This window comes from Acanthochromis polyacanthus, chromosome 9, assembly GCF_021347895.1.
Source record: "Acanthochromis polyacanthus isolate Apoly-LR-REF ecotype Palm Island chromosome 9, KAUST_Apoly_ChrSc, whole genome shotgun sequence".
Taxonomy (NCBI): domain Eukaryota; kingdom Metazoa; phylum Chordata; class Actinopteri; family Pomacentridae; genus Acanthochromis; species Acanthochromis polyacanthus.
This window is the reverse complement of record NC_067121.1, coordinates 13,627,382-13,652,089: the sequence shown is the minus strand read 5'-3', so window position 1 is coordinate 13,652,089 and position 24,708 is coordinate 13,627,382. Positions and strand designations below refer to the sequence as shown.

At 40.5% G+C, this 24,708-nt stretch overlaps 1 protein-coding gene across 1 annotated transcript in view; it reads left to right on the top strand.

Moving 5' to 3' along the window:
* LOC110964770 (disks large-associated protein 1-like) overlaps positions 1-24,708 on the top strand; it is a 212,760-nt gene that overhangs the window by 152,574 nt on the left and 35,478 nt on the right. The window contains 8 exon segments of the mRNA XM_051953320.1: positions 9,354-9,478; positions 14,067-14,088; positions 14,091-14,191; positions 14,382-14,520; positions 14,523-14,539; positions 14,712-14,751; positions 14,754-14,793; positions 22,483-22,528. Coding sequence (XP_051809280.1) covers positions 9,354-9,478; positions 14,067-14,088; positions 14,091-14,191; positions 14,382-14,520; positions 14,523-14,539; positions 14,712-14,751; positions 14,754-14,793; positions 22,483-22,528 — 530 coding nt within the window.

The window sequence follows — 24,708 nt, the reverse complement described above, 5'->3', positions numbered from 1 at the left end:
GGTGCATATAAAGTGCATTAAAACCAGCACCATTAAGAAAATAAAAATTAACCCTTTACGCTTCAGTGTGTTGTAGGTGTACCGCCGGCGGTACACCTACTAATTTGCATAGGAATTTCAAGAATGTCCGACGGCTGCAAACACGATTATACAAACACTATACGCCGATGGAAAGCTTAGATTCTCATGAATCCGCCGGTATAAACCACTTTCAGATGCGATTACTACAGCGGGTGAGAAAAACACATTTCATCAAATATTCATCCATCCGTTCTCTATACACGGCTTCAATGCACACAGCGCGACTCACATTTCCGGGTTCATTACTACACACAAAAAAAAAGATTCCACAAAAAACGGCCATAATCCAACCTTTTACATCCAGACGACACAAGCCAGTAAACTATTTTGTCCAAAACATGTCCTGAAGTCGTATAAAATCCCCGAATCGGTCATTTTCAAGGAAATGCACCTCGTGATGCCCGTCCAATATTCCCCATATTTTTCGTAATTTTTTTTATTTAAAATAGAATATTAGCGATTTTTTGTACTGAAAACGGCTGGAATTGACTGAAGCTTAAAGGGTTAACTTACTGAACTATCAAAGTCCTTTCGGTGTCTGTTGGTAGAATCAGCTGAAGCGCCACAGTCACATCGCTTCACTTTGGGGGCATGGCTCAGTGGGTAGAGTGGCCGTCTTGTAACTAGAAGGTTGCCAGTTCGATCCTCGGCCCGTTGTGCTCATGTCGAGGTGTCCCTGAGCAAGACACCTAACCCCTAATTGCTCCTGATGGGTCGTGGTTAGCGCCTTGCATGGCAGCTCCTGTCGTCAGTGTGTGAATGTGTGTGTGAATGGGTAAATGTGAAAACGCAAAGACAAAATTTCTTTTTATATATTTATTCTTTATTTATTTCTCTTTATATTTACACATTAATTTCCTTATTTTTAACAGATTTATTTATGTTTCTCTTTATATTTACACATTAATTTCCTTATTTTTAACAGATTTATTGATTTGTTTCTCTTTATATTTACACATTTATTTATTTATTTTATATTTACACAATTATTTCCTTATTTTTTAACTGATTTATATTTTATTGTGGCACCCCTGTGACTCCATATGTTGGTAGCAACCCAGTTTTAACTATGCTATCTAGAAATAATGATAATACTTTTCAATAAATGACTTTTCATGTAGAAGAAATACAGAATAGTTTTTATTTAAGTTTTTAAAAATGACTTGCTGTACGACAGTATACTTTAAGTACAGTTAGTATACTGTACTTAACTGGTAACAAACTCAGCAGAAAGAGATTTTCTCTAGTGTTTTACTTTACTCAGTAAGAAAGCGGAAATGTACTGTATGATGTCCACTTGACTTTCTTTTAGTCCTTTTCCCTCCTTTTGAATGACAAACACTGCTATGATGAGCTGCTGCGGGTCTCTCTCAGTGTTCTAGTGTCCTACAGTAGGATCCATGACACAAACAGAATTTTAGATTATAAACATCAATATCAACAATTTATGCAGTGTTTATGGTACACAAGTACCAAAATGAAGACCACATGTATGAACTATATGAATTTAAACAAATACACAGCTCATGACCGAACAAATCTAGTATGAAGATGCAGCAAAGTCCTTATGCGTGCTTGCGTGCGTGCATTTGTAATGGTCCATTTACAATGTCTGCATGAGGTGGATGGTTAGCAAGAGAGACAGGTGCAAAGCAGAGCAACACACACAGCCACCTACATGTGAAGCTTTTCAGAGGCTGATAAAATCCGCCTCAAAAACACATCAAAGCCCTTACAAGGAAATTATATGATTGCATTGTCGAACCTAGCTAAGGTTCAACAGGTGTTATATGTGCAGACAGACAATTTACCTTTAACATTTAATTTCCAAGGTGTTTTTTTTTCCGAAGATCCTGACAGTCCCTCTTGCTGAACATCCTTGTCATGCAGATATTCTCAAAGGACCATTAGGAAGAGAGTGGTGTGTGCGCGCGCGCACACATGCACGCACGCACGCACGCACGCACGCACGCACGCACGCACGCACGCACGCACACACACACACACACACACACACACACACACACACACACACACACACACTGTTTGTTTTTCTATACCGGTGGGGACTTACCATTGACTCCCATTCATATCTAACTCCTAACCCTTACCCTAACCCTAACCTTAACTATCACCATCACCAAATCAATGCCTAACCCTGAACAAACGTTTTTGCGCTTTTACATTTTTTATTTACAACAATATGGCCAAGAAAACGGTGTTGCCACCCGTGGGGACCTCATTTTAGGTCCCCACTGTAAGACAAGTCCCCACCTTTATAGCAAATAGTCAGGTCAAAGTCCCCACCGGTATAGCAGAAACAAGTATACACACACACACACACACACACACACACACACACACACACACACACAGGTTTGAGTGTGACCCATAGTCAAAATCCCACTTGATAAATTCACTTAAGTAACATTTCAGCAAGATGGAGGGACTTGTTTTAAGACAATGCATCTTAAATATCATGTTAAGTCAAACAGTCTTGAAATTTTCGTGTTTTAACCCTCATGTCGTGATGCGGGTCAAATTGACCCGCTTTAAAGTTTTAAAATGTGGACAAAAATATATATTTTCACAGTGAAAACTTCCACATTTTCAAAAAATTTTGAGAGATTTTTGAACATTTTTTGGTGGGAAAAAAGACGTTAAAAAAATGTTTTTTATAGAACATTCAGAAAAAAATCTACCAAAATCCAGCGAATTTTGGATTTTGGTTGATTTAGAAACAAATATTAGAAATATTAGAAATTTTACTGATATATATGTAATAAATTTAGATATCTTTAGGATTTTTTGGAAGATGTTTATTCATTTTCTGAAAATATTTACAATTTTCATTTGTTTTATTTTTTAAATTTTAATTTCTTGCCAAATTTGGGGATTTTTCTTAAATAAAACTTTTAAGGGAAACTTTTTGAGGAATTTTCTTTCTGAAGATGTTGCAATTTTTTTTTTATAAATTTGGAGAATTTTTTGCTGAATTTTTGGATTTTTTTCAGAAAAGAAACAATATTTTTTTGTGCCCGTAAATGAGGACAACAGGAGGGTTGAGACACCTAAGCTTGACAATCCTGGTAAAATATAGCTTAAAATAAGTTTTCCCAGCTAATTTTAAATTCTCAATATTCTAAATAACATATCTTATTTCAAGAAATCTTACCAAGCCATTTTTCACTTGTTCTATTGGCGAATTTTTTTCTTCACTTGTTTCAAGGTAAACGTTCTTTGAAATAATTCTTTTTCTTGTTTTGAGACGAGCATTTTTCCCCATGCATAATGATGAATGGATGGATATTGAACATCTGTGCATGGCACATGGATCAGTCCTAACTAACATCATGTCTGAGCATAAGGAGGCTCAAAAGAGTATTTGTTGTCAAAACGTTTTAGGCCAAAGGTCAATTATTAACTTGTAATGGTATCATCAGACCCATGACCATATGTCTTGGACATTTGTGCAAAGAAAGGAGTTGTCATTTGATCATTGCTTGGTGATGAGTTAAATTAGATGTTAAGCAAGGCTCCTGGACAGACCTGGTTCACTAAAATGTGTAGTGAGGGTAAACTGGAAACAAAGTGGACACCAGCACGGAAGGTGGCTATCAAGCTGACGAAGGAGGTTTTTAGGTTTGGCTAGCGTGGGAATCTGACCTGCAGCAGACAGGTATCATGGGGCTAGAAGTCTTGTAGCTGTGGCAGTCACTGAAGCAAAAACTTTGGCAAAGGATCGGTTTGGGGAAGCTAAGGAACAGGACTTTGAATTGGTCTCAGGGACTCAGGGAAGGAAAGCAGAACCTGTTTGGGAAAGTCATCAAGAAGAACTCAAGGCCCAGCCATGGTGAGAATGGTGTCAACTTTGGGAACCTCAGAATCATGTCTCTTATTTTTTCAGATGGCATAGTTCTGTTCAGGCATTCAGGCAAAATGTGATGTGCACATTTTGCAGACAAGTGTGAAAAGAAGCTGGGATAAGAGTAAGCAAGCCACAGGTCATGGTCTCTGCCAGAAACCAGTGAATTGATCCCTATTGGTTGGGGGTGAGTTACCGGCTCTGCCCCCGGTGGGTCCTCCGGGGCTGGTAGCACTGGTGGAGGGGAGATTGGCGGGGACTGGGTGGCAGAGAACTGGGCTAGGGACAAGGCAACCTGGTTTAACTGGGCAGTGAAGTCGTCCAATCGTGTCTTAGTGGCAGCGAGGTCCTGCAGAGCTTGGCTGTACTGAATTAATAGGGCCGGGGCGGGAGCTACCTGTGATATCTGACTAGCTAATGCGGTGAGTTGAATGTTCATCTGCTGGTAAGTGTCTGTGAGCTCACGGAGGGTTTGGTGGTGTTGTCTGAGGATGTGACCTTGACTGGCTACAGTTCGCATGACGTTGGGTGGTGTGGGCAGGTCCGGCCTTGGCGGTGAGCTCTCCGGGTCCATGTTTGGCCAGATTGTTCTGTCACGGTTCTAGGAGGTCAGACCTGAGCAGAGAGCACACCACCAAGGCTGGGTGAAATGATGTATATTGCACAAGGGTTGAATAGTGGAGGGAGGTGAGAGGAACCAGAGTGGGGTGGGTGGTGGTGAATGGATTCCTGGCGGCCGGAGGTGGATGCAGACGGGGGTCAGAGAGGAGCAGGAACAGGAGATATGGAGGGCGGCGGACACTGACGATCCGAGGGGCCGTGTTGGTGAGTAGGCCAGTCGGCAGTGGTCGTGAGCAGGAACAGGAGATATGGAGAACGGCGGGCACTGACGATCCAGGGGGCCGTGTTGGTGAGTGGCCAGTCGGCAGCGGCCGCGAGCAAGAACAGGAGATACGGGAGACGGCGGACACTGACGATCCGGGGGGGCGTGTTGGAGAGTGGCCAGTTGACAGCGGTCGTTTCTAGGTTCCGGGGAGGTGCAGATAGTGAACACCGAAGGGGGGAGTGAAGCTGGTAGGGGCCAGAAGTGGGTTTAAGCCAGAGAATGGCTGGAGGATCCAGGAATGAGTCGAGTCGGGGTCCAAGGAGGGATTCGGAGGGGTTTCAGGGAGACAGGCAGATCAGACGGGGTTCAGCTGGGTCCTCTAAAGGAGAATAGAGCAGAACGGCATGTTAATATTGCTTATCTCTTGAGAATGTAGAGAGAATCTGTGTGACGACAGAGCAAACTGACTGCAGAGTCTGGTTTAACAATCTGGCAGGGTGTGGAAGGTTCAGCCGGTCTTTATTGCAGAGGATGTAATTAGTGAGATGAAGCACAGCCATCCGGGTCTCATGGCAAAGCTAATCACCTGAGTGGAGACAGCTGAGAGCCGCGCTCCACTCAGGTGCAGCGCTGGGGAGAGAGAAGAGAGAGGGAGAGCAGAGCAACAGAGAAAAGTAAACAGCGGGAGACAGATAGGATAGGGTGTTTGGGATGTCTGACAGGACAGGGGTGAGGAGAGAGCTCTGACACATTCGGTATCAGGATGAAATCCTTTGACCCATTGTCAGACCCTACATTGGTGCAGTGGTCCTGGATTCCTTCTGGTGCATGACAATGCCCAGTCTTATGTGGTAAGAGAACTCATGCAGTTCCTGGAGGATGAAGGAATTGATACCATTAGCTGGCCCCCATGCTCACCTGACCTGAATCCAATAGAACACCTTTGGAACATTATGTTTTGTTCCATCCGACACCATCAGGTTGCTCCTCAGACTGTCTAGGAGCTCAGCGATGCCCTGGTCCAGTTCTGGGAGGAGATACCCCAGGACACCATCTGTCGTCTCATTCAGAGCTTGTCCCGGCATCGTCAGTCATGCATACAAGCACATGGAGGCCATACAAACTACTGAATACCATTTTGAGTTGCTGCCAAGGAATTTCAGCAAGATGACTAGCCTGCCACATCAGTTTTTCACTTTGATTTTGGGGTGTCTTGAATTTAGTCCTCCTGGAGGGTTGATAATTTTCATTTCCATCAAACAATGTGGCACTTTTCATTCCTAACACATTATCCAGTCCATATCAATGCTAAGATCCAGTTTGTTTTTTCCCCGTATTGAAATATGATGTATTTTCAAAGTGTTCCTTTAATTTTTTTGAGCAGTGTATCTCGTATTATAGTAGAGTGCTTTCAAAAACTGGGCTAGTGCTTAGGAGATTGGAGAAAGTTTTCACATGTTGTTTTCAGTTGTATTTCTAACTGTGGAAAGGTTTATGTCCTTTCTTACTCATGTTACAAGTTATTTAAGAACACACGATTGAAAAAAATCTCATTTCATATCTATATTTGGATTTTCTGGTTCCAATAGCTACATAAGAAACACGGCTACAGATGTCAAACAATATGAATAACATGATCCACTGTTGCATGGGAGAAAATGGATGAATGAATATGGTGTGTGTGCTTAGTGACAGCTCCACCAGTGGGCATGCAGAGGACAGACACAAGGTTCAAAAGCAACCAAACAGGTTTTTCATTCATTCACTCTACAAATTTGATTTGAAAGACAATTCATTCTGTTTATTGTTGCTTAACTGGAAGAAATTGAGACACATCTGATCACTCATATGCTCAAAGCACTTACTCCGCATATTGAGATATTGTTTAGATATATGTATGTTGTCAAAACAATTGTGGTAGGATTATTGTTTTATGCCTATGATTAAAGCCTTATTGCTTATGTTTCTAATAGCAGATTCTCCTATAGAAAGAGTGTCTTTAGTTCTTTTTTTTCTCCTTTGCTTCATGCAAGAATTATTATTGTCATTTGTTTTGCTTTATTCTATTGATTTGAGCATTTAACAAGACTATCATGCTAGCTGTTGATCGTTAAAGTTACCCTCTGCAGGAGAACACATTAGGAATATCTCAGCAAGTGGAATTCCTCGGTTGCAGAAGATTATTTCACTCGTTTCATTTCAGTGAGTGTTTTTGGAAAGTTGTGCTGCCATTTAAAGTAACCTGTCCATTTAAAAAGACATGGGAGAGTGGTGGTATTCAGAGGGAGTATCACTGTCTACTATCACAATATGGCAATCTTCTGTAAACTATTGAGTTTGTGCTCTTCATTACTTTTGATGAGCAGGTCACTGTTCATAAAGTCATAGTTGCACCTATAGTCCCTTAAGTTATTGTCTGCTGTGGTAAATTTTAATGTTGTAAGCTGCAACAGATCAAATAAATAATCACAATATGGCAGTCGTCATAAGTTAGGGACTCAATGATTGAAATGTTTGACTAAACTTCCTTGCTGATTTTATGGCCGTATAATAACATCCCATGCGTGTAACTATTCAACAAGTTTTCACATGACTATGCAAGGGAAATAGAAGTAATGATAAGGATATTGGAGATTGTATTGTCATTTATCCTAAATGTTCGTTTAAAAAAATGTTCATGTTAGTAATTGTGCTGTGCAGCTTGGTTTTTGGTTGGGTGTGTACAGCATGATATTCACCTGAGATTCTGATGTTGACTGTTACGACCATGTTCCATGTCCTCATCAAGTTTGCCAATGACCTATAAAGTTTCAGTCTCAGCTCATTCAGTCTCCATCATTGTTACTACTCTGCTGCTTGCTTCCAGAAATGTAATTCCTCCTCCCTTCATAGCCTCCTCCTGCATTAAAATGTAGTTGTACATGAATTTTGAATTGTTTTAGCATGCGTTCTTGGTTCATTAATTTATGCATCTTAACCTCTGTTTTGTCAGAACAGGAATTATACTCCTAAGATTTATCCCAGAGCATCACATGAGCAGAGCTACACAACCAGCTAAAATGCACTATTACAATAAATGTTTCAAACTTAACTTGTGCGTCAAGCTTCAACTAAAGATCTAGTACTGATGGACTTTTAATGAAGCTCATTTTTGTGTTCTATCGATCCACCCATCCTTCCATCTACCCATCCATCCATCCATCAATTATCTATGCACCACTACAATCCTCTGTTGGGTCGCGAGGGAGCTGGAGTCTATCCCAGCTGACTTGGAGTGAAGACAGAGGACACCTAGATAGGTCAGCAGTTTATGACAGAGCTATGTTCAGACAACCAAACACACTCACATTCACATTATGGACGATTTAAAATCACCAATTAACCTCAGCATGTTTTTGGACTGTGGGAGGAAGCACGCAGGCACAGGAAGAACATGCAAGCTCCACACAGAAATCCTAGGCCAGGAATCAAACCCAGTACCTTCTAGCTGTGAGGTGACAGTGCTAATGACGGCATCACCTGGCCACCCTTGTAAGATGTACATAAGACAGTGCATCACATACAGTTACACAAACATTTTCTGCCTGTCTATTTCATCAAATAATGTTGAAGAGCAAAAGTGATAAACAAAGGTCAAAAGAAATGTTCTCTTCCCTTTCTAATTTATGTAGAGTCTCACTGACATGGAATAAAACAGTGATCCTTGAAACTTGTTTAGTTTGTAAGAACAAAGGTGACATTTTGGTGTTGGAGAGATTCCAGCTCTGTCTCACAGAAATGGTATTTTTACACAATTTTTCTACCAACATAATGATGAAGTGTTGGCAGTGAAAGCATTTAGTACAATGACACTTAACATCAGTATGTTCACTGACAACATATGTGATGTTTCAGGACAATATCTATTTACAGTATTGTTCATCTTTTTAGAGTATTGCTAAGGGTTGCAATCCGTGTGTAGAGTAAGATTTTGGTCTGGTTTAATACAGAATAAGTCTACAGTGACTTTTTTACACATTCATTGACATTTAGTCAAAATCAGCATCTTTACCTAACCTTAATCTCTGAATTTGTTGGGAGTCTGAATGTAAACCCCGGTCTCTGCACACTCTCCATCCACTCCAACCACTTCCAGCTGACCTAACATAATCCAACCAGCAATAATGATGCATCCAAACATTAGTAGAGCACTGTTTTTTAGGTATGTAATCTTTTGGAGACAATTTTGAATTAATACATGGGTTAAACTGACTGATTATCCGTTCAGTTCATTCCAATTCTGTATGCTTTATTTGCATCAGTAATATGTAACAATTTTACCAAAGCATCAAGAATATTAATCAAGGTGATGGTGATTATCACTGCTGTTCAGTGCAGTTTATATTTCTCATGTCTGATGGAAATTAACTCACTAAATTAACCAAATGTCTTCATCTTGTGTATCAAAACAGGAAAATTAGAAAACCTTGTCTATGTAGGACTAGTGCAGTTTCTGTGTGCAGTGTCTATAAGTTCAGTTTTAAAATACAGATTTTTTTTAAATTTCTTCTCCTTCTTAATTTTCTTTCTTGTTCTTTGTAGTTTCATCTTGCATCACCACCTACAAGAAAACCCCTCCACCAGTGCCGCCCCGAACCTCCACCTGCTCCACAGCCTCTAAGCCATACATCTCCATCACAGCCCAGAGCAGCACAGAGTCTGCACAGGTACTGCACAAAGAAGCAGTCTGATTTTAATCTCCATACATGTACTTGTAGAACATGACATTTTTCACAGATAAGAAAGCACATACAATATGTAGTTTACTCTGTACTGTAAAATGATTAGTTCAGGCTGTTTGAATTATAATTAATTTACACAATGCTTTATATAGTGATAATTGCAATAGATCAGTTTAGAAAACAGTGGCCACAGCACTAGAGGAATAAAATCACTCAAAATGGCTGTCAGAAAAGAAAAATTAGTTCCAGTCCTTTTTGTCTTCAAAAACTGAAGTAAATATTTATGTGCACAACTGTTGCGTCTCATTGGTGAAAATCAACAGGAGAGCAATAACACAGTAAAAGAATTAGGAAGGCAATTTATTTTCAGGTGATTTTGATACTTACAAGCTAACAATGGTTCTAAAATGTAGGAGAGGACAGAATAACAAAGAACTGACAAACTGACAAATCACACAAACTTTGTGTGAAAGTAACAGTGAAGTCCAATTAATGATTACTGTAAGGAACCATTATTTCTGTTCATAGCTGTTTTCATAGGGAGTGGCAAATGTTGAAATTATAATCTACCTGTGCAAGGCTTCTAAAGGCTTACCTTAATATAGCAGAGAAATGCAGGACTCATTTTTTGTTTGTGTGATGATCCAGCTTCATGGAAGTGCTCAGTTTTCAGATCGACTGTACAACACTCGCTTAATGATATGTTGAGGAAAGCCTTGAATTATTAGTCTATTAATACTGTATCACAACATCAAGGCATGTTTACAAGGTGTTTGCATTCAGGTGGTTGAATGAAGTCAGTTTATTTATAAAGCCTAAAATCACTTTAGATGCTTTACAGAACCCATATGTCTGAACCCCCAGAGCAAGATCTAAGGCGACAGTGGCAAGAAAGAACTCCCTTTTAAATGAGAAGAAACCTTGAGCAGAACCTGGCTCATATGGGGGGACCCATCTGCCGTTGGCCGGCGGATTGGGAGGGACAGAAGAGATAGGAGTGGGGGACGGGGAGAGAGAGAGATGGGAGAAGAGGGGCATGGGGACAAGGAAACATACAGCACACACTGGGATACATGCATGATCAGAGTAACAAAAATTATATATACAAAGCACAAGCCAAAAGTGAAACTGATTCATAAGTTTACTGTTATGGTGTTAGGCTCTGGCATTAAATATACTATTTAAGTAGCTGGTAGTAATATGCAAACAGTATGTAGATGAGCATATCAAAATGGTAAGGGTGATGCAGAGTAGACTGTGGAATGGGCAGCTGGAAGCAATGGGCTGGAGGAAAGTCAGCAGCACATACCATAGTGGACACAATGGAGACAAAGTCAGTTGGTGGGACAGCAACCACAGATCAGAAGCATCCAGCCCCAGGACCAGGAACATTCGGAGAAAGGACACAGGGAGAAACAGAGTGAATGTAATGCAATAACAGTACATATAGTAAATACATAGGTAATGAGAGAAGGGCTCAGTGAATGAGAGAGGTCCCTAGCAGCTTAGGCCTATAGCAGCATAACTAGGGGCATAACTAAGGGATGTTAAAGAAGAAGTCAGTTGTGCCCTGCACAGCGGACTCCATCTGACCCCCTCAGGGTCACCCGAGTAAGCCTCACTATAAGCTTAGCGAAAAAGGAAGGTTTTAAGCCTGATCTTAAAAATAGAGAGAGTGTCCGCTTCCCAACTCAACTGAGAGCTGGTTCCAAAAGAGAGGCACCTGATAACTGAAGGCTGTGCCTCCCATTCTACTTTAGAAATTCTAGGAACAACAAGTAAGCATAGTCTGAGAGGGAAGAGTTCTGCTTAGGATGATATTGTACTATAAGGTCTTTAAGATATGATGGAGATTCTTCATTAAGAGCTTATACGTCAGGAGAAGGATTTAAATTCTATTCTGAATTTCACAGGAAGCCAATGAAGAGAAGCCAGTATAGGAGAAATATGATTTCTCTTGCTAACTCCCGTCAGTACTCTTGCTGCAGTGTTTTGGATCAACTGGAGGTGTTTCAGAGAGTTATTGGGACATCCTGGAATTGCAATAGTACAAGCCTGGAAGTAACAAATGCATTGACTAATTTTTCTGCATCACTCTGAGAGAGGATGTTCCTGATTTTTACAATATTTCAAATTCCACACAGAAAGATCTCAGGCTGAGATTCTAACCGTCTAGCTGTTGGGCAACAGTGCTAACCACTGCATCACTGTGCAACCCACTATTACCCAATAAAATCCACTACTCTCTTATTCTGCACTGCATTTGCTGTAGTTGTGCTTCTAATAATTCCAGATGTTTTAATATGGAGGACAGATTTACAGTAGTTTCTAAAAAAAGATTTCTGCTATCGTGAACACCAAGATCAACCAATGCAATCGAAAACTGAGCATACATGTAATTTACCAACTGAAGAAAGTTGATTCAGTCCTCAATGTGTCTTTAAATGATGCAAATTTTATACAGTGCTAACAAATATATTAGACCCTTACTCAGTGTAGGTGATTTGTCATTGCTGCCCAAAATGTTTCTGTAATGGTTAATCTGCCAGTATGTGCAATCTTCTTTCATCAAAATGATATCTTTAATGCTAAAATATAATTATTGTTGCTTTCCATGAATTTACTCTTTTACAACAAAGCAGAAAAAATAGTAAAGTACAATATTTTTTTATTGAGATGCCAAATTGTATTGTGTGCTTGCATTCCTGAACGAAAAAATGGTGGTTTAGTGGTTTTGTAACTTCTTCACAGAATTCCAGTGTGCTGGCGCAAATTTAGATACAAAAATGTGAATTCAGTTTGAAATTCCTCACTCTCTGTTCAATATGGTGAAGTGGAGGGAACTCAATGAGAAAGGCAGAGTCTGAATTAAAGCACTTCATGATGCTAGATTGTCTTTGAGACAAATAGGGCAAGACATAAAGTGTTCTCAGAGTGTGGTTAAGTATGTTTTGGACTTGATTTTAGAGACTGCTCAACAAAATGCGCCAAGTAAGAGGCTGAAAACAAAAGCTAACTGAAGCAGATGTCAGGCACCTCAAGATTTAAAGAACTAGAGGCAGAAGGAAGACCACTGCTGGTCTTCAGGCAGAGATTAATGCTTCTAGATCAGAATCTGAAAGTATCCAGAATGACCATAAGCAGATAACTGAAGGAACAAAGCTTAAAGGGAAGAATAGCTGCTAAGAAGACATTACTGAGGCCTACAAACATCCAAAAAAGATTCACTGAATAAAATCTGTGTGTGAACATGAACACTGGACTGTAGATGACTGGAAGAAGGTACTCTGGATGGACAAGTCCAAGTTTGTACTCTTCAGTCAGCATTGTCGTGTTTATGTCAGCAGAAAACTGGAGAACCTTTTGATGCTAGATGTATAGCATCCATAGTTCAAAACAGTGGAGATTCCACTACAGTATGAGGTTTCATTTGTGGAATGCATAGGAAATTAGTTCAAATAGATGGTATCATGAACAAGGTCTACTCCAACATCTTGGTGCATCATGATAAACCTGATTGATTATGGGTTCTTACACCAAGAAGACAATGGTCCCAAGCATACTTCAAGTCGTGCAGAGACTACTTGACCAGGAAAAAAGGTCTGGATACTGGAACTGATTGGATTGCTAAGTCAAAGTCTAGACTTGATTCCTATTGAACAGATGTGCTATATATTGAATTAAAAATAGATGGCACAAAAATTTAATCCAAAGCAAGTCTCTGGGTACAGCTAGAAACTATTTGAAACGCAGTAACAAAAGAAACTGTCTAAAAGTCCACATAAGCAATGGCAGCAAGAAATGCAAGCTGCTATCATGGCCAAAGGAGGTCATACAAAAATATTAAGATTTTGGTTAATATATGTGAATAAGGACTATTTAGTTGTTCCAGTTTGTCTGTCTAATAAATAACAATATAATTTTTAGTTTGAAACCAGTTTTTGGACAGATTTCTAAAATAATTGTGTTTTCCTCGTTTGTATGACAGGTGATCTAATAAATTTGTTAAGCACAGTATATTTAGGCATATTCTTTTTAAAAGTACATCTGTACAACAGTGCTTACAGGAGCTCCAGCTGTCATGTGTTGAATCTCTTCAGTTACACAGTGGCCACTGCACTCTTTTGTCAAACCCAGAAAGGCAAGTACAATGAAGATGACAGCAGAACAGATACTAACAGGCAAAACATAAGACAGCCCTGCCAATAGATAAATAAATAATTGTGGGGAATGAGTAAATAAATGCTAATGAGCTTTTCAATTGTTGCCTGATGTCTTTGCAATGTGTTTCAACCTCCATTATTCAATGAGACGCAAGGCTCCCTTTTGTTTCATCTAAAATGTATGTCATAACGGATACTGTTGCCAAGTGTGTCAAAGGGAATCCAAAGAAAACATTAGATTTGTGGTGTCTCTCTGAATAATTTTGTGAGGTTTTCCCCTTACTATGTACTATGTTGTGAATTGCCTGCATTATAAGTTCAGTTGAACTGAATTTATCCTGTGAGGTATTACTGGTGAAATTAACACCTTGTCTTTAATGCAGTTTTTCATGTCTTCTAAAACCAATCAGGATGCATACATGGAAGAGGAGGGACCAGAGGTGACATGACCATCCAGTCAGGGCTCAGTAACTCAACAGAAAGCATTGACAGCATGAAGGCCTTGACAGCTGCCATAGAAGCTGCTAATGCCCAGGTTGGTGCTTCTGTATTAGTTTGGAATTGTGAAGTGCATCACTAGTATTCAACTCAACTTCTGCTTTTTGCGGAGTTTTTGCAAATTGTTGTAATTTTGTAATAGCCATGCAATAAAGTTTCCCAAATGTTTTAAAAAAAAATAATGGTTTCAATATACCTCTACTGTCACAATGTACTTAACTGTGTAGATCCATGGACCAGCCAGTCAGCATGTCAGTAACAGCACCATGACAGTCGGTGCCCCTGGCCCCTCAATCCTGAGCAGGGGATCAGCAATAGAAGACCACTGCGATGAATACAGAAAAGAAGCACTTAGGAAGGGCAAATGTCTTCAATAGGCATCCAGGTATTCATAAGACTGCAGTACAGCAAATAATGGGCTTCAGTTACTTACACACTTTGTGAGTCTTGAACTGTAAATTGTAAAACATGTAAAAACGTATTTAGTTTTTATGGCATTGTTTAATTTATTGTTAGTTCTGATTTTTTATAAGTTTTATCATGTCTATGTCCTGTAGGTGGATGGACCAGAGGAAATTCCTGATCCAGAAGATGCATCCAGTTTACCTCTGTAGGTGTGCAAGTGGAAGATGACAGAGGGTAAGGCAGAATTTTTTGCTTACTCTATACGGTTTGTTTCCTTTCCCTTGCCAACTACAGCTAAACAAATATCCTATTTAACAGTGTGAGAAAAAAACTGTTGGCTAAGATTACTTTGTAACACATATTCAATCTGTTATGCAATTTCTATTTCTATACAGATTACAGAAAGGACATTTAAATTTAAATTGGTTTACATGCTTTTAACAGGCAGGACTCCTGGTAAACACATTTTGCTTGACCCCACTATAAGTAAGAGTTTGTTGTAGTTTCTGCATGCCTAAATTCATACTGATATGGTAAACATTTGCATCACCAAAAGGGGAGTGAGATTTTTTTACATTTTACTTTGTCCATTGTAGTTGTTTCTAGTAGAGGTAGCACCAAATAACTAGTGAGTTGTGCCAGCCTTGCACTCTAATTTGCACACAGTTGCTTTGGGGGCTAAACTATTCATTTCCATGTGAGTCAGCAATGAATCAAACACTGAAATCCACCAGGCTATAACTATGACTTTGCATAGTTTTTTTCTTTACCTTAATTAAGACAATCTAACATCACTGGATGATGAAGCCAAAATCCGGAATTAATCATTTATCAACTTTGCTATTCTCCAGAAATCTTCTGTAGCATAAGTGGATCTACTTTAGTAAACTGTGTGTCAAAGAACAGAACTTCAATGTCAACTTATCAATAGAGCAGTTTCGTGGACTTCCATAGTTTTTGTAGACAGAGAGCATTGCAGGACTTTAGCTGTTAGAGTGCAGCCATTAAAAATGGGTACCAGCCTGAGTTCACAAGGACTTCTGTGACAGCAAAGTTCATAGCGTAGTGACGGTGCATTTCATTGACTGATTGGTTGATATGGACAAGCAGTGCATGTCACAGGGCTGTGGAGCTGAAGAAGTCACATGTCTAGAATTAGGTCAGCAACTTGCTACAATAAACTTGCAGTCCAAGTAGGTGGCGCAACGGGATCAACGTTGATCTGTGATCCATACAGATCGCTCTCCACAGTTCATAACATATGTGGTCACAGATTGGTTGATGATAAAAAAGTTGTACTGGTTAACGTGAGAGCACATGTTTAATCTACACTAGTTGAGTTCAGCGGTAGTCGTCAGGGTAGTAGAGGAGCAGAGGGAACTTGGAAAAACCTTCAGCGTCATTAAGTCACCCATATGGAAGCATTTTTGCTTCCCTGTAAAATACAGTGTTGATGGAAGAAAGGTGGTGGACAATAACTATAACGGTGTTGGTAGGCACTGTGGCACGAGAAAGCCATTATGAGAGTGGAAATACATTTGAGCATGGCCCACCCATATGAAGCGACATCACCCAGATGTGTCAGTGACAGGAGCCAAGATAAAGGCTGCTCAACAATCGCTTATCACAGCAGCATTTAAACAGCCCCTTGCTGCAGAATCCGACCGGGCTAAATGCTATTACAAAAGCTATTAGGTGTTTATAGCTGCAGACATCAGGCCATATTCCGTTGGTGCAAAACGCCAGGTTAAACATATGCTGAACGTGCCTTGAACCCGTTAGGAGATCCCATCGTGCACCACTTCAAGTGGTCCTATCATCGCAAAGTTCGAGCACTTCCAACAGAAAGTGCTCGTAAGGAGCAAAGGAAAGGAGCTGAAGGTACGTCTTATGGGATGAATGATCAGTTTCCCAGAGAAATAAACAAGAGGCGCAAAGTTTATACCCCATCATGAAAGAACACAGGCAGAAAGGTAAACAGACTGCACTAGTTGTGGACAAAACTATACATAGATGGGCAGCTTATTTCTGGAATCTTCCATTACCCCCTGGCTCTTCTAATAATAATAATAATAATAAAGTCTTAAATACTTAGTTATACCACTTAGTAATTTAGTTTAGAAAAAAATAATTTAAAAAAAAATCAAAATCACAACCAAATGTAAATGTTGTCACTCTCATTATCTACACTCCCCACTGGAGAACCCCCTCCTCCTCCTACTTTCTCTCTCTCCCTCTCTATATGTTCCCTTTACCCCTCTCCCTCTCTCACACACTCACCCCCCTCACTTTCACTCACACCCTATGTACCCCCATGTTTATTGTGCTTGTATGTTTATAACTGTGTTGTTGTAGCTTTTCAGGCAACGTTGTGCTATTATATAATGCATATTAGATCCTGACTTGCTATGTACATCTCTCTCCAATGCCCACAAGCTCACAGACAGCAACAAACAGCTCCAAAGGACACACAGATGATATTCTATATTGCTACTTATTCAATGACTGAACTTCTCTCTCTATGTTCAAGTTAAATATCGTAGCCTGGAATGTCATGGCATACGCTCACAAACAAAAAGACTTAAAATGATGGATTATGTCTGCCAAATTAAAAGCAGATATTTTGCTCCTCCAAGAACACATTTACTACAATCAGAAGAAAAATCTCTATTAGATCCAAATTATAATATCATCTTTTCATCTTGTTATAACAGCAGACAAAGAGGGGTTTTCATTCTAATCCATAAGAGATTACCATTCACTTTAAATAGCCCAGTAACGGACTCAGAGGGCAGATATTATTACTATCCAGGCAACAATCTTTAATAAATTATATTCAATTGCAAATCTGTACGCCCCGAATAATGATGATCCAGCCTTCTTTCACATGGTTTTCTCCCACTTAGCAGACTTATCTGCTAACTCAACGACCATTACCGGTGTCTCCACCATTTAGCTCTGGGTCTGCTGGGTCTGCACGCTCTACTGGGCCTCGAGGGTGTTGGCGGCTCATCTCTTCTGGGTGCCTGGCTGGTCCTGGGGTTTGGGGTGGGTCGGTCCCTCTGTGCCTCCCCTGTCCCTTCTCACTCCGCTTCCCTCCTCCTCCTCCTCTCCTGCCTGACGGCTCCCTCTTCGCCCCTCTCCCTCTCCTGGTGGGGGGGGACTGGGGCCCTCCGCGCCGGGGGGTCTGGCTTGGGGCTGGCGTGGTCTCTCTGGAGGGGTGGCTCTGGCTCATCTGGGCACAGGCCCTTGATCGTGGCCTGTGGGGTTCTCCTGCGTGCTTGACGGGTCCCAGCTAGTGTGGGGTTCTGGTGGGGGCTGGGTGTGGGGGGTGGGGGCTTGGGTGGCGGGTGGGTCCTCTTGCCCCTGGCTGCCTGGGTCGGTTCTGGCGTGCTGGGGGTGTCGGTAGATGCTCCTCTTGTCCTTGGGGTCTGTGTGGTACACGGTGGCCCCGTTGCTCTCTGGGGGTGCACCCCATGGCTCCTGCGGCCTGGGGGGGGCACCCTGTCTGCTTTGTCCTGCATTGCCGTGATGGCTGTTCTGGGCTTCGGGGTCTTTCACACTTGCATGTGCATGTTTGTTTCAGGTCCCACCAGCTCCTGTCGAGTTCTGCTGTTGAGCAGTGATGGAACCCACCAGAATGTGCTGAGGACTCTCTCCAGAGTCTAATCTCACACTAAACCCACTCTCCTTTTCTCAAGTATCTTCTTCTGACCTATTCCACTCTATACTGACATGACACTCACAACTATGGTGTTCAGTACTGTCTGGTTATTTATTCATTTTTTGTTTGTTTGGTTTTTCTTTTTTTGTGTATGTGTTTGTTTGTTTGTCTTATTGATGGGTAATTAATAGTTGGGAATAACACAGCACCTGATATTCTTCAGATGTAATAGCACCGCTTTTCTAGTCCTTGTCCCTGTCCGTTCTGTTTCGTCCTGTCCACCCTTTGTTTCCTTTCACGTCACCACTGAAGTGTAGCACTGTCCTCCCTGGCTCTTAACAGGGAATTGTAATAAAGAGTGTCAGCTTAGCTTCCAGGGAGGGCTGGATGATGGTCACACGCATGCACTAAATAAAAAAAATATTTGGCTGCAAGACTAAAATATGCATTAATCTTATAAAGTGTTGACACCCCTTCCATGGAGTTTAAACAAATGAGAGTAAATGCAGACAAGAAAAAAGTGAGAAGATCGTGTCTGTTTCATCTTTCTTTGTGTAAAATTTTTTTTTTAGGACTGATCCGAAAATTGATCCGATCCATGACCAAAACCGATGATACAATCATGAACCGTGGGTTTTTTGATGCTGTGCACCCCTAATCCCAAGTTTTGCACAGAAATAAATACCATATTTTCCGCACCATAAGGCACAATCAGATTGTTAAGGCGCACCAGTCCTTGATTACAGGGTTTATTCTGTACTTAAGCCAAATTAAGGCGCCACCGAATATTGGGGCGCACGCAAAAACAGGAAACAGAAGCAAAACAGTGAGTTTGGTTGAACTTTATTTGACTACGTATTTTGAAAATACACTCATATCACATATTTTTGACAATCTTTTGTCACAAATCCATTCAAATTCCTCATCTTCTGTATCTGAATTGAACAGCTGGGCAATTTCGACATCAAGATGCCGGTTCACTCTCGTCATTGTCGGAGTCAAGTCTTGTTGCCGGGTGGCTGTCAAGCAATGATGCCGGCTTTCGCGAAAGCTCGGACAATAGTCAGTACTGTACGTAGCTTTATGTAATGTTCTCTAATAGGTTTATCACTGCCAGTACGTGTAGTGTACGTATTACGCCCCTATGTCGTCGGGAAATGGTCCGACAGTCAGATTTTGGAACTCAGTGCACCACATAAGACGCACCGGGTTGAAAGGTGCACCGTCGATTTTCAGAAAATTAAAGGCTTTTAAGTGCGCCTTATAGTGTGGAAATATGGTACTTAAAAATTTATGTCTTTTAGTCTTCGATTCAACTTAATTTCCGGTTTAATAAATGTAACCTTGGACCCAGAACATTGTCACAATATTGCATGTGGACCATATCATAGGATAATATTGTAAGAACCATCATTAAGTTGTTTGACACAACTTAAAGGGGAACTTCGGTTTTTTTCAACCTGGGGTCTGTTTTCATACATGTCATTTCATACATGTGAGTGATGGAGAAAATGAATTTCGACATAGCTCCAGTATTTAGCCAGGCAGGCAGCTTAGAAGCTCAGCTAGCGAAAAATATGGGGCAACTTGCCCCCCCGCGTCAAGTCTGCCCTAATGTGCTTTTTCCCCACACTGACCGGCTCGGATAGTCTCAACGAGTGTCCCACACATACTAGAGATGAGAAGTGAACGAAACCTCCACATTACCTGGCGATCGCTCTTTGTTGTGGTCTGCTATCCAAATCTCAGGACGCGAGAAAGCAAATCTCGTTCCGAAATTGCGCGAGAGGTCGCGCCAAACTCTGGTTTTGGCGCAAACTTCTCACGCGATTTCACGAGATATCGCCGCGATGCAGATTGCAGAGACACAGCAGACTGACAATTCAAATAATACATTTATTTATTTATATACAATTTATTTACAATGTTGATATTGCATATATGAACACATGGAAGGGTGAAAGGGAAGGGGAACAAATGTCACTAGGGTTCATACGAGACAGGCTTCTTCCTGAGTGAGCATACTACAAGATCGAAGGAGAAAATACACTGTAGAGCCTAATCTTTGGTTCGTTGCTTTCTTCATTAACCTCTTCTTTGAAATGACCAACACACAGACTTATATTTTACGCGTGTGCATGCCACGGCACGGTACTCCACGATGACCATTTTGCTCCTTTGGCCATCGCTTTATTCTCTTCAGTCAAACACAAAACAAAGTCTTTTTCGTTGGTAATGACACATAAAACACGAGTGTGCCCTCTACAGCAAACTGCATGCACTGAGATTTTCTTGTAACTCATGAAGTCAAATCAATACATATGAAATGTAACATTTCCTTTAAGGAAAATACAAATACATGAATATATCTCAGAACATTAATATATGAACTGATCTTTCATGTAATATGTAAACCATATGAAATGGCGCTTACATACACAGAACAGGAACCAGCTACGAAAGCCGAGGGGAAAAAGAGACACAAACTACCAACAACAAGGTGCATTTAATGTTACAAAACCAGATATTTTTATAAGAGCTGAGCTAAACAGGACTTGGTAAATCAAGCTAGTACAGTCAAGGGCAGGACAGGATTAGAAGAAGAGCACGTGGCATGTCAACAACGATTTACACTACAACAACGCCAACATGGCACGTACTGTAGAGAGACACGCGTGGAACACATGCAACAGTAATACGCAACCACTAAACACGATACAGATATTATAAACCCAAGAGAGAGTGGGATAAAACTTAGCTGACAGCCTGACTGGGAGAGAGGGTGAGGAAATGCATGCGGAGAAGGTGCGTGGCATGGCAGAAATGGTTGCTTTGGTAGGTGCAGGAACCAGGTGGAGGATCCAAGAAGTGAATCGGAGCTGAACTAGGTTGGAATTGGGAAGGCAGGAGCTGAGACTACAGCAGGAGGCAGGTGGTGTAGCTAGGGAGGGTCAAAGAACTGAGACAGAGGCAAACACAGGTTAGCAATGGAGCACAAAGCAAGCATGAGCAGAGTAGCAGCCTGGGTTGACTAATGAGGTTGTTCAACAGTCCAGCATTGAGTAGTTGTCTGAGCTTGGCTTCTGTGCAGCAAATTGGTGATTTGCAGGTGGACCACTCCCTGCCACAGGAGTGCTCACTCGGGTAATTATCCAATCACCTGCACCTGTCCACATTCCACTCTCACACACTTTGTTCACACCCACATGAGGTAAAAGGGAACGGAGGAAGAAGGAGGGAAAGAGGGAAGGCTGCCACTGAGCAGAGTTGGAGGTGAAGTTGCATGACAGGTCATCCATTTAAAAACTTAAAAGATGCTTTACAACTTAAAAGTCCATTTTGAAATAGAAACTAAACCAGTGGTAAGAAGCCAATATTAGAGGTGCGAGACCAGGCTTCCTTTTTTCCTGTTTTTTGTACTGGCTAATGAAGAAGAAACGACTACTCTGTAGTTTCATAGAAAGAATTAGAAAAACCTGAAAGAGGTAAAAAATAAAATAAAATAAAAAAACAGAGGACTTTTAAAAAAATCATTAAGACAGAGTCTTTTCATTGACTAAAAGTCTTAACAAAAAAATGCTAGTTTGACAGTTGACACTTGTTTATTAAATTTAAAGGAGCGAAATCACACCAAATTTCTTAACAAAATAATGATGAAGCTAGAGGCCCAAAAGGCACACAAAATGGCCCATAGACAGCATGCAGGAGTAAAAGTTTTTACTCTAGAACTACAGTGTGAAGCAGCTAATAAAGTAGGAAGATGATCCAGGACTCAGGAGTTTTTCATCATGCTCTTTCCAACAAGCAACAATATCCTAAGCAATGCTTAACTTCAAAAATCATCTGAATGTTTGCTGAACTTCCTTGAGGCCCTCTGAAAATTCTTCTCAATTGCCTCTGTCTACACCCACTTCTGGTTTTTGTCTCATGATTAGAATTTAGACTGTGTGAGTTGCTCTTAGTCCTACCAATTCCTTATCCGGGACTAGATTGTCTGAGTGGTACTGTTTCTTCAAGACAGGCCTCAGGAGTCACATGAAAAAGCAAACCTCTCCACCACAGTAAGGTACCCATTCTTGAGGGGAAAACAACAACCTAGTGTAACTGGTAATATCTACTGTCATTATCAGATGAGAAATGTAGATAAAGTATGTGAAGAAATAAATCCATGAATTCTTACTCTGAGAATTGTTGCTCAGGATCAGAGAAAGAAAAATCTTGACATTAAGTGTTGCTGTTTGTCTCCCTCTGGTGATCAGATATCGACGGTTTCAGCGCTCCAACAGTGTGACAGCAGCTGTACAGGTAAGCTTTGTTACTAACCTCATATCATGGTTCATTGTTCATTAGTGAAAAGAAATCTTTTTTTAAAAAAAAAGATTTTTAATGAAATGCAGTGAAGATTTGACTATGGCAAATAAAAGAGGGGTTAATGTTCATAGTTCAATATTTGCTATTTTTTCACAAACTACTGCCTTTTCTTGAATGGAAACAATGTCCTGTGATTTTCAGTGACTGTTCCATTTTGATTCAAACTTAGAATAATTACTTAGTCTGAGGTTTGATCAGATGTTCTGTTGATTACATATAAATTACAGGATAGATAATTGTACCACTATGGGAGAGATGTGCACTCTGTAATCACTTTCCATTTAAAATATACTTACAATAACAAATTTCTTTAAAAAATACTTACAGTACAATATGTTGTCTTAAAAATGCTTTATTTTTTATGTCTTCTGATTAATGAGTAACTCAGTCTATGAGTCAAGTATTAAATGCCCACAGACCTGCGGTTTACTCAGTTCTACCCAATCATCTATCTACACACGTGGACAAAATTGTTGGTACCCCTCAGTTAAAGAAGGAAAAACCCACAATTCTCACTGAAATCACTTGAAACTCACAAAAGTAACAATAAATAAAAATTTATTGAAAATTAAATAATCAAAATCAGCCATCACTTTTGAATTGTTGATTAACATAATTATTTAAAAAAACAAACTAATGAAATAGGGCTGGACAAAAATGATGGTACCCATAACTTAATATTTTGTTGCACAACCTTTTGAGGCAATCACTGCAATTAAACGATTTCTGTATTTGTCAATGAGCGTTCTGCAGCTGTCAACAGGTATTTTGGCCCACTCCTCATGAGCAAACAGCTCCAGTTGTCTCAGGTTTGATGGGTGTCTTCTCCAAATGGCATGTTTCAGCTCCGTCCACATATGTTCAATGGGATTCAGATCTGGGCTCATAGAAGGCCACTTTAGAATAGTCCAACGCTTTTCTCTCAGCCATTCTTGGGTGTTTTGGCTGTGTGTTTTGGATCGTTGTCCTGTTGGAAGACCCATGACCTGCGACTGAGACCAAGCTTTCTGACACTAGGCAGCACATTTCTCTCCAGAATGCCTTGATAGTCTTCAGATTTCATCGTACCTTGCACATTTTCAAGACACCCTGTGCCAGATGCAGCAAAGCAGCCCCAAAACATTACTGAGCCTCCTCCATGTTTCACCGTAGGGACAGTGTTCTTTTCTTCGTATGCTTGGTTTTGAGTCTATGAACATAGAGTTGATGTGCCTTACCAAAAAGCTCCAGTTTGGTCTCATCTGTCCAAAGGACATTCTCCCAGAAGCTTTGTGGCTTGTCAACATGCATTTTTGCAAATTCCAGTCTGGCTTTTTTATGAGTTTTTTTCAGCAGTGGTGTCCTCCTTGGTCGTCTCCCATGAAGTCCACTTTGGCTCAAACAACGACGAATGGTGCGATCTGACACTGATGTACCTTGGCCTTGGAGTTCACCTTTAATTTCTTTGGAGGTTGCTCTGGGCTCTTTGGATACAATTCCAACGATCCGTCTCTTCAATTTGTCATCAATTTTCCTCTTGCGGCCACGTCCAGGGAGGTTGGCTACTGTCCCGTGGGTCTTGAACTTCTGAATAATATGAGCCACTGTTGTCACAGGAACTTCAAGCTGTTTAGAGATGGTCTTATAGCCTTTACCTTTAAGATGTTTGTCTATAATTTTTTTTTCGGATGTCCTGGGACAATTCTCTCCTTCGCTTTCTGTTGTCCATGTTCAGTGTGGTACACACCTTTTCACCAAACAACAGGGTGACTACTTGTCTCCCTTTAAATAGGCAGACTGACTGATTATGAGTTTGGAAACACCTGTGATGTCAATTAAATGACACACCTGAGTTAATCATGTCACTCTGGTCAAATAGTTTTCAATCTTTTATAGAGGTACCATCATTTTGTCCAGGCCTGTTTCATTAGTTTGTTTTTTTTAAATAATTATGTTAATCAACAATTCAAAAGTAATGGCTGTTTTTGATTATTTAATTTTCAATAAATTTTTATTTATTGTTACTTTTGTGAGTTTCAAGTGATTTCAGTGAGAATTGTGGGTTTTTCCTTCTTTAACTGAGGGGTACCAACAATTTTGTCCACGCGTGTACCTTTCTATCTATGTTCTATACA